Source organism: Anas platyrhynchos, chromosome 14, assembly GCF_047663525.1.
Source record: "Anas platyrhynchos isolate ZD024472 breed Pekin duck chromosome 14, IASCAAS_PekinDuck_T2T, whole genome shotgun sequence".
In the NCBI taxonomy this organism is placed as follows: domain Eukaryota; kingdom Metazoa; phylum Chordata; class Aves; order Anseriformes; family Anatidae; genus Anas; species Anas platyrhynchos.
In genome coordinates this window covers 12,742,916-12,755,631 of record NC_092600.1, presented here as the reverse complement: position 1 = coordinate 12,755,631, position 12,716 = coordinate 12,742,916, and the positions used below count along the sequence as shown (strand labels likewise).

General features: G+C 47.4%; 2 protein-coding genes across 3 annotated transcripts in view; both read right to left on the bottom strand.

Annotated features, from left to right (window-relative positions):
- LOC101796191 (protocadherin gamma-C5-like) overlaps positions 1-12,716 on the bottom strand; it is a 220,466-nt gene that overhangs the window by 126,793 nt on the left and 80,957 nt on the right. The window lies entirely within an intron of this gene.
- Positions 736-5,116, bottom strand: LOC139998663 (protocadherin gamma-A10-like). Its single transcript, XM_072023344.1, has one exon. It carries the CDS (start codon positions 4,941-4,943, stop codon positions 2,376-2,378), a length of 2,568 nt encoding a protein of 855 aa, XP_071879445.1. The 5' UTR covers positions 4,944-5,116; the 3' UTR covers positions 736-2,375.

The window sequence follows — 12,716 nt, the reverse complement described above, 5'->3', positions numbered from 1 at the left end:
CATTTCTCTGCAAGCATCTAAAGCCTCCTAAAAAGGGATAAGGGACTGAGAGGATTCTTTCTGCAACAAAGACTGGGGCTTCGTAAATACAGCAGTAACGAAATGTCCCTCTGCCTTAAGTGTAATTGTTGTTCCACAGAGACATGCCTCTTCCACTAAAACCATACAGCTTCTGTTTCTTCCCATTTTACATAAAATTTTGTCGTCCAGTGGCTGACTGGACCTTCTAAAAGGACATAAATATTTGCTGCGATTCAAATGCCGCATTTGCAAATATAAAAGCCCTAGCCAGAAAAGGAATATATGAACCACAACATTCTTGGGAACAAGGACGTAAAAATGGAATTATAGCTATGAAGAAACTCTTTAGCAAAGAGTTATAATAAATAGGAGTGAAGTAATGAGGATTCTCACAGGTATTATAAGCCATAATACGCAGGCATCATAACACCACATGCACAGTTTTACTGCAAAGCGTTTTATTACCAGAGAATTAAAGTTACCTTTCAGGGCAAGAAAATCAGAACAAAATGCTGCATAAATGCTTCAGGAATTGGCGCACATTATGAAGTCAAACCTTTGACTGAACGATATCACTGTTGAGCTACTAGTTTTCCACATTCAAAAAGAAAAAAAAATAAATAAACAAAACAAACAAACAAAAAAATAAAAACAAACAGAAACAAACAAACAAAAAATATTCCACTCACCATCTTTGCTCTGCATTCACAGCATTCATTTGCACAACTCACAACATCCAAATTCTAGCCATATGGAGGCCACTGGCAAGAGCATTTCATCCAGTGACATTTTAAGGAAACATGAGCATATTAAAGACTGTCCTGACAGCACTAAACAGTCACACTGGGAATGGAAACAGCTCTCCCATTCCTATAAATCAAAACAGATCTTCCAGTCTTTTCAGGGTTCTCCGGCATTTTGTCATTGACAACAAAGCAAAAACATGAAAAAGACAGAAAAGGAACAAGAAAATAGGACAGGAATACAACCTCACGCTTCATGCAACATTTTCAATCCTAGTCAAATATTATGCAGCACAAATTAAAGCCTAAAAAGACACGTTACCCAGGCCATTATTCCACCACACACACTGAAACAGCAGCACAGAAGAATATAAAGACATTTCTCTGCTCAAACCATCTTCATGCAGCAAGAGAACAGTTGCACAGAGTAGAAAGGAAAAGCAGCTAAGTGAAACATGAGGTCCTTGAATATTGTTTGAAGACCATCCCAATCCACTAAAACACTGTACAGGCATTCTCATTCATTATTAGAATTCACTATTGGAATTTACTGTTACCGAGAATAGTGAGTGCTGAATGGGTTAATGGAAAGAAGCATCTTGCCTTCCAGATATTCTTACATGGAAAGGAAAATTCCATCTATTTTGTCACCAGAGCGGGGCTCATGAAAACATATCACATTCCTCAACACAGCTATGCTGTTACTCATAACTCAGCCCACCCAGGTAGACAAAACACCAGGAAAAGTTACATCAGACAAGCAAAAAAAGCATTCACAGAGAAAGTGTGGTAGAGAAATTCACAGGACAGACTGCATGGTCTTCTCTGCATTCAGGTAAATACCTCCGTAGAGCACCAAGAAATAGCTCAGGTCTTAAGCCTTCCTCTGCACTGTACAGTAGGGACATCATAGGAGGACAAGCTCATCAACTCTCATCAGTTTTTCCATGCTGTGCCCTGCTTATCTCAAATGAAAATGAAACTATAAATGTAAATGACTTACAATGGGGCCGTTTCTCATGACAAGTCTAGTGAGCAATTGGTTTACCTTGTACACAACATCTTGACTCCAGATGGCTTATAAGACCTTCTCAAGGGAGAGAAGGATTTGCTGCAATACAAACTTTGCATTTTCAAATGTAAAAGTCCTCTCAAAAAAGGGAAATATGAAGCACAACCTTCCTGCAAACAAAGGCTTGAAAATGGAATTAAAACTAGGAAGAAACGCTACACCCCTATGCAGATAGCAGTAGACTACTGAGGATTTTCACAGGTATTAAAAGGTATTATACTAAGGAATCATACCTCTGCATACACAGTTTTTGTACAGAACATTTTGGCATCAGAGGAATAGCGTTGCCCTTCAGGAAAGCAAAACCAGGATCAAATGGTGCTAAACTGCTGCAGGCATTCTCAAAATTATAACTTCAAAATTACTATATGCTACAGAAGTTGGCATTCACAATAAAATCGTACCACTGCCCAAACAAAATCACCACTTATCACACATTCTATTCAGATGCAGAACCAACGTCCCAACTCCACTCCTCTACATTTACAGCTTTCAGTTGCACCACGCTCAATATTCACCTTCCAACTGTATCTCAACAGCTAATAAGGGCTTATCATTCTGGGACATCGTGAGGGGAAGCAGAACACCGAGGGAAAGGCAATGAGCAGAAAGGGAGGCAAGCGCCGAGACGGAGGGCGTCGGGGTGTCCGGAGCGACTGACTCACCGGGAGGGCGTCGGGCGGTGCGCCGCGGGCGCCGGCAGCGTCTTCCCCGAGCAGCGGCGCGGCCTTGTCGGGCGGCGGCCGCGCCGGGAGCGTGTTGCAGCAGCTGTCGGCCGCCCAGCGCCGCTGGCTCTTGCGCGAGTCGGCCGTGAGCGACACCTCGTGCGAGTAGGAGTGCAGGAAGGCGCGGACGCCGTCGATGCCCACGAAGTGCGAGGCCGGCACGCCGCGCAAGGCGCCGCTGGCCGGCGGCAGCAGCTGCGAGCGGCGCCAGCGCCGCAGGCGCAGCGCCAGCAGCAGCAGCAGGAAGGCGACGAAGAGGCACGACACGGCCGCCACGGCCAGCACCAGCCAGCGCGTCAGGCTGCCGCCGGGCTCGGCCGGCGCCGCCGCGCTGCCCAGCTCCGACAGCAGCTCGGCCACGCTCTCGGCCAGCACCACCGTCAGCGTGGCCGTGGCCGACAGCGCCGGCCGGCCCTGGTCCTTCACCACCACCACCAGGCTGTGCCTGGGCGCGTCGCGGGCCAGCGGCGAGCGCGCCGTGCGCACCTCGCCGCTGTGCAGCCCCACGCGGAACAGCCCCGGCTCCGTCGCCTTGGCCAGCTCGTAGGACAGCCACGCGTTCTGCCCCGCGTCCGCGTCCACCGCCACCACCTTGGCCACCAGCGCGCCGGGCTCCGCCGAGCGCGGCGCCAGCTCCACGCCCGTCCAGCCCGCGCCCGCCGCCGCCGCCGCCGACGACGACGGCGGGTACAGCACCTGCGGCGCGTTGTCATTCTCGTCCACGATCAGCAGCCGCACCGACACGTTGCTGCTCAGCGCCGGCGCGCCGCCGTCCTCCGCCCGCACGCACAGCCCCACCTCTCGCACCTCCTCGTAGTCGAACGAGCGCAGCGCGTACAGCGCGCCCGTCTCCGCCTGCACCGACACGTAGGACGACAGCGGCGCGCCCCGCACGCGCCCCTCCGCCAGCCGGTAGCGCACGCGCGCGTTCTGCCCCCAGTCCGCGTCCCACGCCCGCACCGTCAGCACCAGCGCGCCCTCGGCGTTGTTCTCGGGCAGACGGGCGCTGTAGCGCGCCTCCGCGAACACCGGCGCGTTGTCGTTCACGTCCAGCACGCGCAGCGCCAGCACCGCGCTGCTCCGCAGCGACGGCGACCCGCCGTCCGACGCCCACACCGTCACGTTGTACTCCGACACCTCCTCCCGGTCCAGCTCCCGCGCCGTCACCACGCTGTAGTAGCTGCCCACCGAGCTCCGCAGACGGAACGGCACGTCGCCGACCAGCGAGCACCGCACCTCGCCGTTGGCGCCCGAGTCGCGGTCCTGCACGTGCAGCAGGGCCACCACCGTCCCCGGCGGCGCGTCCTCCGAGATCTCGCTCAGCGCCGACCGCACCGAAATCTCGGGCGCGTTGTCATTCACGTCCATCACCGAGATCGAGACGGTAGCCGTGTCGAAAAGCTCTCCGGTATCGTGTGCCTGCACCTCCATTTCGTAGGAGTCGCCTTCCTCGAAGTCCAGGCTCCTCAACAGTCTGATCGATCCCGTCTCGGGATCCAGAAAGAATTTGTTTGTTAGCCCGGCTGTCAGCTTTGTGACCGAATATTTAACCTCGCTGTTGAGTCCCTCGTCGGCGTCGGTGGCCGTGAGGGTGAGCAGGGTGGAGCCCACGGGCACGTCCTCGGGCATGCGCACAGCGTACACCGCCTGGCTGAACACGGGCGCGTTGTCGTTGGCGTCCAGCACAGACACGCGGATGCGCACCGTGCCCGTCCGTGCCGGCTCGCCGCCGTCGCTCGCCCTCAGCACCAGCTCGTGAAACGCCGCCTCCTCCCGGTCCAGCGCCTTGGCCAGCAGCAGCTCGGGACGCTTCTCGCCGTCGGCTCCCACCTGCACGGACAGCGAGAAGTGCTCGTCGCCGCTCAGCTCGTAGCTCTGCAGGGAATTCACTCCCACGTCTGGGTCGTAAGCCTTAGACAGGGGAAAGCGCGACCCGGGAGCAGTCGTTTCGCTCATTCTCAGTTCCTTTTCTGCTTCTCCGAACGTGGGTGCGTTGTCGTTAATGTCCGTGATTTCCACTTCGATCTCGTAAACCTTCATCTCGCTCTCCACGATCACCTCACAGCGCAGCACGCATCGCTCCACCAGCCGGCACAGCTGCTCTCTATCTAGCCTCTCCGCCGTCACCAGGTGGCCGCTGTTCGCATGCAGAGCAAAATACTGCGTCCTATCTGCAGACACCACTCGGGCGCCGCGATCGCGGAGCGCCGCCAGCTGCAGCGCCAGGTCCTTGGCCACGTCGCCCACGAAAGAGCCCTTGGGCAGCTCCTCGGGCACCGAGTAGCGCAGCTGTCCCCACGCCGCCTCCCACGCCGCCACCAACACGCAGCACAGCAGCGCTCGCTGCCTCCGGCCCCAGCGCCCTTCTCTTGGTGCGCACATCTCCGCCACGGCCCCGCCGACACCTCTCCAGCTCCGTCCCGACTGTTCGTCTGCCGCTCCGGATCAGGTTTCGGAACCCGCTTCCGTCCGCTCTCGCCAGCCCCTCCGACTCTCTGTAGCTCGGCTCCACACCGCGGGGCCACTCGCATCCCGCACGGCCGCCGATACAGCGAGAGAGCGAGCGAGCCGGGCCGCAGCGGGAGGGGCTGGCTGCAGCGCTCCGCTCCTTCCTCTCCTCTCCTCCGTGGTGAACAGCGGCGCCCGCAGCCTCCGCACGGCACTGCACGCACGGCTGACAGCGAACGCCGCCGCCCTGCCTCTTCCGCGGAAACCTTCGGTCCCCGCGGACACGGCGATTCGGCACATTCCCCTGCGACACGAATCGAATCGAATTCGAATTCATTCTGGTCTTGAGGGCGGTCATGATCAGAATGAAAATAGTCGCCTCTTCTTCGTATCGTAGTTCTACTGCATGGCAGGTAAAAGTATACGTTTTAATTTGACCTCAAATAATTATCGCCCTTACACCATGTGTTCAGGACAGTCTCTTCAACGAATTGCAGAGATCGTTTCTGCAGTCCTTCTTGAATGAATATTTCCTTGTCTCTCCAACACTTTATATTCATTTAAATCTTACATTCGTTGATACTTAGTGCTGTCGTTCCAATGTCAACAACTGATATAAAACAGTTCTCCCTGTACATGTGCAGCATCAAGGAATCAACAGGTGCCTTCAGCTCTCTGAGAAGCCTGGGCACTTACTCCACATCCCTGTTATTTAGCAAAGCAGTCTGGGCACTCGCCTCTGATCAGTTTCCTCCACTATAAATGCAGTCTTGGAGATCACAACAGCAGAAGATGCTTTTCTAACTTTCATTCACTTTAACGGTTTTCCAGAAAAATGCCTACTGATAAAACAGAATGCCCCAGGGCATTCACTTTGAATGTATTAGAGAACTACGGGACGCGAGCAAGCCCGTGTACGCAGAGGTGTAAGATGAGGGCAGAATTTGGCATCACTTATCAAATATGTCCAATTTCCATGCTTTAAGCCTGCCTCTCACCCTTTCTACTCTGCAGTCACAGTCTTTATTTGTGTCATAGACAACATCCCACTTCTCACCATTGGTGAGAGCAGGAAGACAAGGGCTTATAATTCTCTGACACTTTACTGAAAGAGAGATATATCAAATTTATAATTAGTGTTCTCGTTCCAATGTCAACAACTGATACAAATCATTTCCCCCTGTAAGGGTGCATCACCAAGAAATAAACAGGTCTTCAGCTCTCTCAGAAGCCTTTGCACTCACTCCACAATCCACATATTTAGCAAGCCAGTCTGAGCACTCACCTCTTATTAGTTTTCCCCACTATAAATGCAGTCCAGGAGAGGACAATTGCTGAAGATGATTTTCTAACTTTCATTCTCTTAAGTGGTTTTCCAGTAAAATGCCTACCCAAAACAAATAAACAAACAAACAAACAAACAAAAACAGAAGAAAACCCCAGGGCGTTCACTTTGAATGTATCAGAGAACCATGGGACACAAGCATGCCAGTGTACACAGAGGTGTAAGATGAGGGCAGAATTTGGCATCACTTATCAAACATGTCCAATACATTCATTTGAGAAAAAAAGCCAAAGGAAGACCATGAAATATCTCAAGCATTAAGCATCAATCATATTTTTCTCATTCTGTCATGCTGAATCACTGGATCTCATTCTACAGTCAGCATTCACATTCATGACTAATGGTTATTACATCAGTACTTGGCATCAGTTACAGCCCTAGATTATTACTTTCATGGAACACCTGCTCCCACAGTACCCTTCTGCTCTTCTTTGACTTCTTCTTCATACATGGTGGTGACTTCAGTCTGCACCCTTTCACCTCACAGACCTCTACGCCATAGGCACTTTTTGCCATATACTTTATTTTCTGGGATACATTATTGCCTCTAAGGACAGGGACACCATGACTAGAACAGAAATGGCATAGCCCTTGGCATCAGGCATGGAAAAAAGCATTCCCCAGTGAAAGACACACTGATCCAACTATTTTCCAGGCTCTAAGCCTGCTTCTCAGCCACTGTAGTCTGCAGTCACAGTCTTTATCTGCATCATGGACCACATCCTACTTCTCACTATCCGTCAGAGAAAAAAGAAAAGGCGCATATAATTTTCTGACACTTTACTGAAATAGAAATATATCCAAGTAGTTCTCTCCACAGAAGGAAATATTCAAGGTCTGGAAGGAAACTGCTCCCCCAGTCCCACCATTCTAACAGATCTTCCAATCTTTTTACGGGTCTCTGCCACACTCAAGCCCAGTTCAAACATTCACAGCAAACAAGGCAAAAATGTGAAAATTACACAAATGAAGGATTTCACTGTCACTCTACAGATGTTCTTTTTTCATTTGCCTCAACATTAGATAGAAGTATATCCCTTGAATGTCATTCTTTTACTGAGGATATGTTTGAGGTTCTGTGGGGAGAAAATTTAGAACGGCCAAAGCCCAACTGGAGCTCAAGCTGGCTACAGCTCTTAAAGACATCAAAAATGATTTTATAAATCCATAAACAAGAAAAGGAGGACCAAAGACAAGCTCCATCCTTTACTGGATGTGGAGGGAAAACACATTGACAAGACATGATCCCCCTAATGTGTTTTTGGTCTCAGTCTTTAGCGACTTGCTAAACTACTTAGACAGATGCAAGTCTATGGGGCCAGAAAGGGTCCACCCAAGGGTACAGAAGGAGCTGGTGGAAGTGCTCACCAAGCCACTTTCCAATATTTATTTGAAGTCACAGCTATCTGGAGAGGTCCCAGATGTCTGGTGGCTAGCAAATGTGATGCCCATCTACAAGAAGGGCCCAAAGGACAATCCGGGAAACTACAGGCCTGTCAGTGCTGGGGAAGCTTGTGGAACAAAACATCTTTAGTGCCATCACATGGCACTTACAGGGTAACCAGGTGATCAGGTTCAGTCAACAGGGCTTAATGAAAGACAGGTCCTCCCCTTCATGAATCTGATCTCCTTCTGTACAAGGTGACGTGCCAAGTAGATGAGGGAAAGGCTTTGGATCTGGTCTACCTTGACTTCAGTAAAGCTTTTGAACACTCTTTTGCACAGAATTCTCCTGGAGAAAATGGCTGTTCATGGCTTGGACAGGTGGGCACTTTACTGGCTTAAAAACTGGCATGTTAGTCAACCCCAAAGAGTCACTGTGAATGGCGTTAAATTGAGATGGAGGTCGGTCTTAAGTGGTGCCCCCCAAGACTCAATATTGGAGCCAGTTCTCTTCAGTTTCATTTGTCAATGACCTGGATAAGGGGACTCAGTGCACCCTCAGCACATTTTCAGATGACACCAAGTTAATCACAAATGTTGATCTGCTCAAGGGTAGGAAGGTCCTACAGATGTATCTGGATAGGCTGGACCAATAGGACGGGGCCAGCAGCATGTGGTCCAACAAGGTTAAGTGACAAGTCCATTGTTTGGGTCAGAGTAATTCCATGCAGTGCTACAGGCTGGGGGAAGACTGGCTTAAAAGATGGCTAGACATAAGGGATCTCTGAGTATAGCTTGATAGCTGGCTAAATATGAGCCAGCAGTGTGTTCCGGGGGCCAAGAAAGCCAACAGCATCCTGAATTGTATCAGAAATAGTCTGGCCAGAGGGACTAGGAAAACGGTTGTCCCTCTGTACCCATCTCTGGTGAGGCTGCAAATCAAATGCTGAGTTCACGTTTGGACCCGTCACTACAGGAAGGTTATTGAGGTGCTGAAGCAGGTCCAAAGAAGGGCAATGGAGCCATTGAAGTGCCAAGAGAACAGGTCTTAATAGGAGCGGATAAGGGAGCTGGGGTTGTCTAGCCTAGGGAAAAGGAGGCTCAGGGCAAATATAAACTTCCTTTATGATTACCTTAAAGGGGCCTACAGCAAACTGGTGATTGGCCTGTTCTCCCAAGAACCATGTGATAAAACACTACGAAAATGCCTCGGATTGTTTCAGGGGAGGCTTACATGGGACATTAGGAAAAAAAAAATCACTGAAAGGGTTGTGAGGTTTTCATACAGGCTGCCCAGGGAAGTAGTTGAGTCACCATCCTTGGAGGTCTTCAAAAAGTATTTAGATGTAGCTCTTAGTTACATAGCTTAATGTAAGACTTGGCAGTGCTAGGTTAAAGGTTGGGATAGATGATGTAAGAGGTGTTTTCCAATGATTTTTTTCTAAATGATTCCAGGATTCTATGAACATGACTGCTGTCATAGGACATCTGTTAGAAAAGCCACTTTCAGCTGCATCCTTAAGAGGTCAGTGTTCAAAGGCTCCTCTTTCCAACAACAGACTTTCACACATGAAGAATTACCAAAATATCCCAATGTTATGATTGCCTTCCCTATTCATAACAGCCAGAAGGACTTCACCAAAAGACCAATTGCCTAGTCCACATCTTCACAACGTGCACACAGTCTTCACCATGGACAGTTCCAAAGACATTTTTTTTTTCCACCACATTAACGTGACCTAATAAAAACATTGTGAAGGGAATAAATGGTATGCAGAGAGTTTATAAACATGGATATTTTTCAGTATTCATAGTAGTAGAGCATGTAAGGTAGATAGTAGGGAAGGAATTCTCCAGAGGGCTCCCCCAAAGTTCCCCAAAAAGCTCAATAACATTTCTCAAGAAAAACCTATTCAGCAGACAGACTTCAAAGTGCATAAACCACAGCTACATGTGGAATGAAATAACTAAAACAAGTAGAGAAAGGAGTGTCACTCCTTCTACAGCCCCTCACACAACATTCCCCCAACATGTCACTTCAAACCTTCATAACTTCAATGCATTCCTTTCATCTCTGGAATTTGCAAGCACAGATCACCAAAGGAAAAGTTGAACAGACAATTTCTCAATACCATGTAATGTGCACAATGACACCATCAAGGTATACCAATAGGGGAGGTACAGTTCTCTGCAATTTTCTAAAGCCTTCTAAAGAGGTAAGGGATAGAGAGGAGCCATTCTCCAACAGGGACTGGGTCATCATAAATATATCAGTAAGTAAATGCCCCTCTACTTTAAATGCATGCTCCACAGAGACATACCTCTTCTACTAACATAATGTTTACATCCACCACCCAGACAAAAAATAAATAAATAAAAATATGGAGGAGAACACACAACTAAACTGGTATCTCCAGTCTTCTGCACTAGTTCAAACTTCATTGAAATGCGCACCTTGTGCCTTACATGGGCAAGGCACATGAACACATAACACATTCCCCAACAAAGCTATGCTGCTATTGACAACACAACCTACATGCAGGGAAGAAACACCAGGAAAAGAAAATATCAGACCAGCAGGACAAAGAAGCATTCATAAAGAAAGTGTGATAGAGAAAATCACTGGACATATGTCACAGTCTTCTCTCTGCACAGGAAAATTCTTCCCTAAACAACCAAGAAATCACTGAGGTTTTAAGCTGCAAGCAAAGCCCTAGAGAGTTCATCTGGACTTCATTTTAAGAAATGTTCATCAGCTGTCATCTGATTTTCCATGAGGTGGCCTGCTCATAGTCAATGAATATGAAACTGAAAAAGGAAAGGCCATACTATGGGGACCTTTCTCATGCCATGTCTCGTGACCAATGAAGACAGATTCAGTTTCAGCTTCTGTTTCATTTCCCTTATACACAAATATTTGTCTCCAGATGGCTGATAGGACCTTCTCAAGGCAGGTAAGGACTTGCTGCAGTACAAACTCTGCATTTTCAAATGTAAAGGTCCTAGCCAGAAATGGAAAATATGAACCACAACCTTCCTGGGAAAAAAAAGACCTGAAAATGCAATTATAGCTATGAGGAAACTCTTTGGCACAAAGTTACAATAAATAGGAGTGAAGTTATGAGGATTCTCACAGGTATTATAAGCCATAATACACAGGCATCATAACACCACATGCACAGTTTTTCTGCAAAACATTTTATTACCAGAGAATTAAAGTTACCTTTCAGGGCAAGAATGCCAGGATAAATTGGTGTATAAATGCTGCAGGAATTGACACAAATTATGACGTCAAACCTTTGAATGATACTGAACCACTTATTTTCCACATTAAAAAACTAAACCAAACCAATCAAAACAAACCACCAAACAACCAAAAACCTCTCTTTGCTCTGCATTCACAGCATTCATTTGCACCACTCACAACATCCAAATTCTAGCCATATGGTGGCCACTGGCAAGAGCATTTCATCCAGCGACATTTTAAGGAAATATGAGGATATTAAAGACTGTCCTGACAGCACTAAACGGACACACTGGGAATGGAAACAGCTCTCCCACTCCCATAAATCAAAACAGATCTTTTAGTCTTTTCAGGGTTCTCAGCATTTTGTCATTGACAACAAACAAAGTAAAAATGTGAAAAAGAAAAGGAACAAGAAAATAGGACAAGAATCCGATCTCAAACTTCAAGCAACATTTTTAAACCTAGTCAAACATTTGGCAGCACAAATTAAAGCCTAAAAAGACACGTTACCCAGGCCATTATTCCACCACACACACTGAAACAGCAGCACAGAAGAATATAAAGACATTTCTCTGCTCAACCCATCTTCATGCAGCAAGAGAACAGTTGCACAGAGTAGAAAGGAAAAGCAGCTAAGTGAAACATGAGGTCCTTGAATATTGTTTCAAGACCATCCCAATCCACTAAAACACTGTACAGGCATTCTCATTCATTATTTGAATTCACTATTATAATTTGCTGTTACCAAGAATAGTGAGTGCTGAATGGGTTAATGGAAAGATGCATCTTGCCTTCCACATATTCTAACATGGAAAGGAAAATTCCACCTATTCCCTCAACAGAGTGAGGCCCATGAAAGCATATCACATTTCCTGTTATTATGCTGTTACTCATAACTCAGCCCACCCAGGTAGACAAAAGACTAGGAAAAGATAAAATCAGACAAGCAAAAAAAGCATTCAAAGAGAAAGTGTGGTAGAGAAATTCACAGGAAAGACGGCATGGACTTCTCTGCATTCAGGTAAATACCTCCGTAGAGCACCAAGAAATGGCTTAGGTCTTAAGTCTTCCTCTGCACTGTACAGTAGGAGACATCATAGCAAGACAATCTCATCCACTCTCATAAGTTCTTCCATGCTGTGCCCTGCATATCTCAAATGAAAATGAAACTATAAATGTAATTATCTTGCTATGGGGCCTTTTCTCATGACAAGTCTTGTGAGCAATTGGTTTCCCTTATATGCAACATCTTGTCTCCAGATGGCTTACAAGAAATTCTCAAGGGAGAGAAGGATTTGCTGCAATAGAAACTTTGCATTTTCAAATGTAAAAGTCCTCTCAAAAAAGGGAAATATGAAGCACAACCTTCCTGCAAACAAAGGCTTGAAAATGGAATTACAACTAGGAAGAAATGCTACACCCATATGCAGATAGCGGTAGACTAACGAGGATTTTCAAAGCTATTAGAAAGTATTATACTAAGGAATCATACCTCTGCATACACAGTTTTTTTACAGAACATTTTGGCACCAGAGGATTAGCATTGCCTTTCAGGAAAGCAAAACCAGGATCAAACGGTGCAAAACTGCTGCAGGCATTCTCAAAATTATAACTTCAAAATTACTATATGCTACAGAAGTTGGCATTCACAATAAAATCGTAGCAGTGCACAAACAATATCACCACTTATCACACCTTCTTAACAAATTCAGAACCAAGATCTCAACTTCAC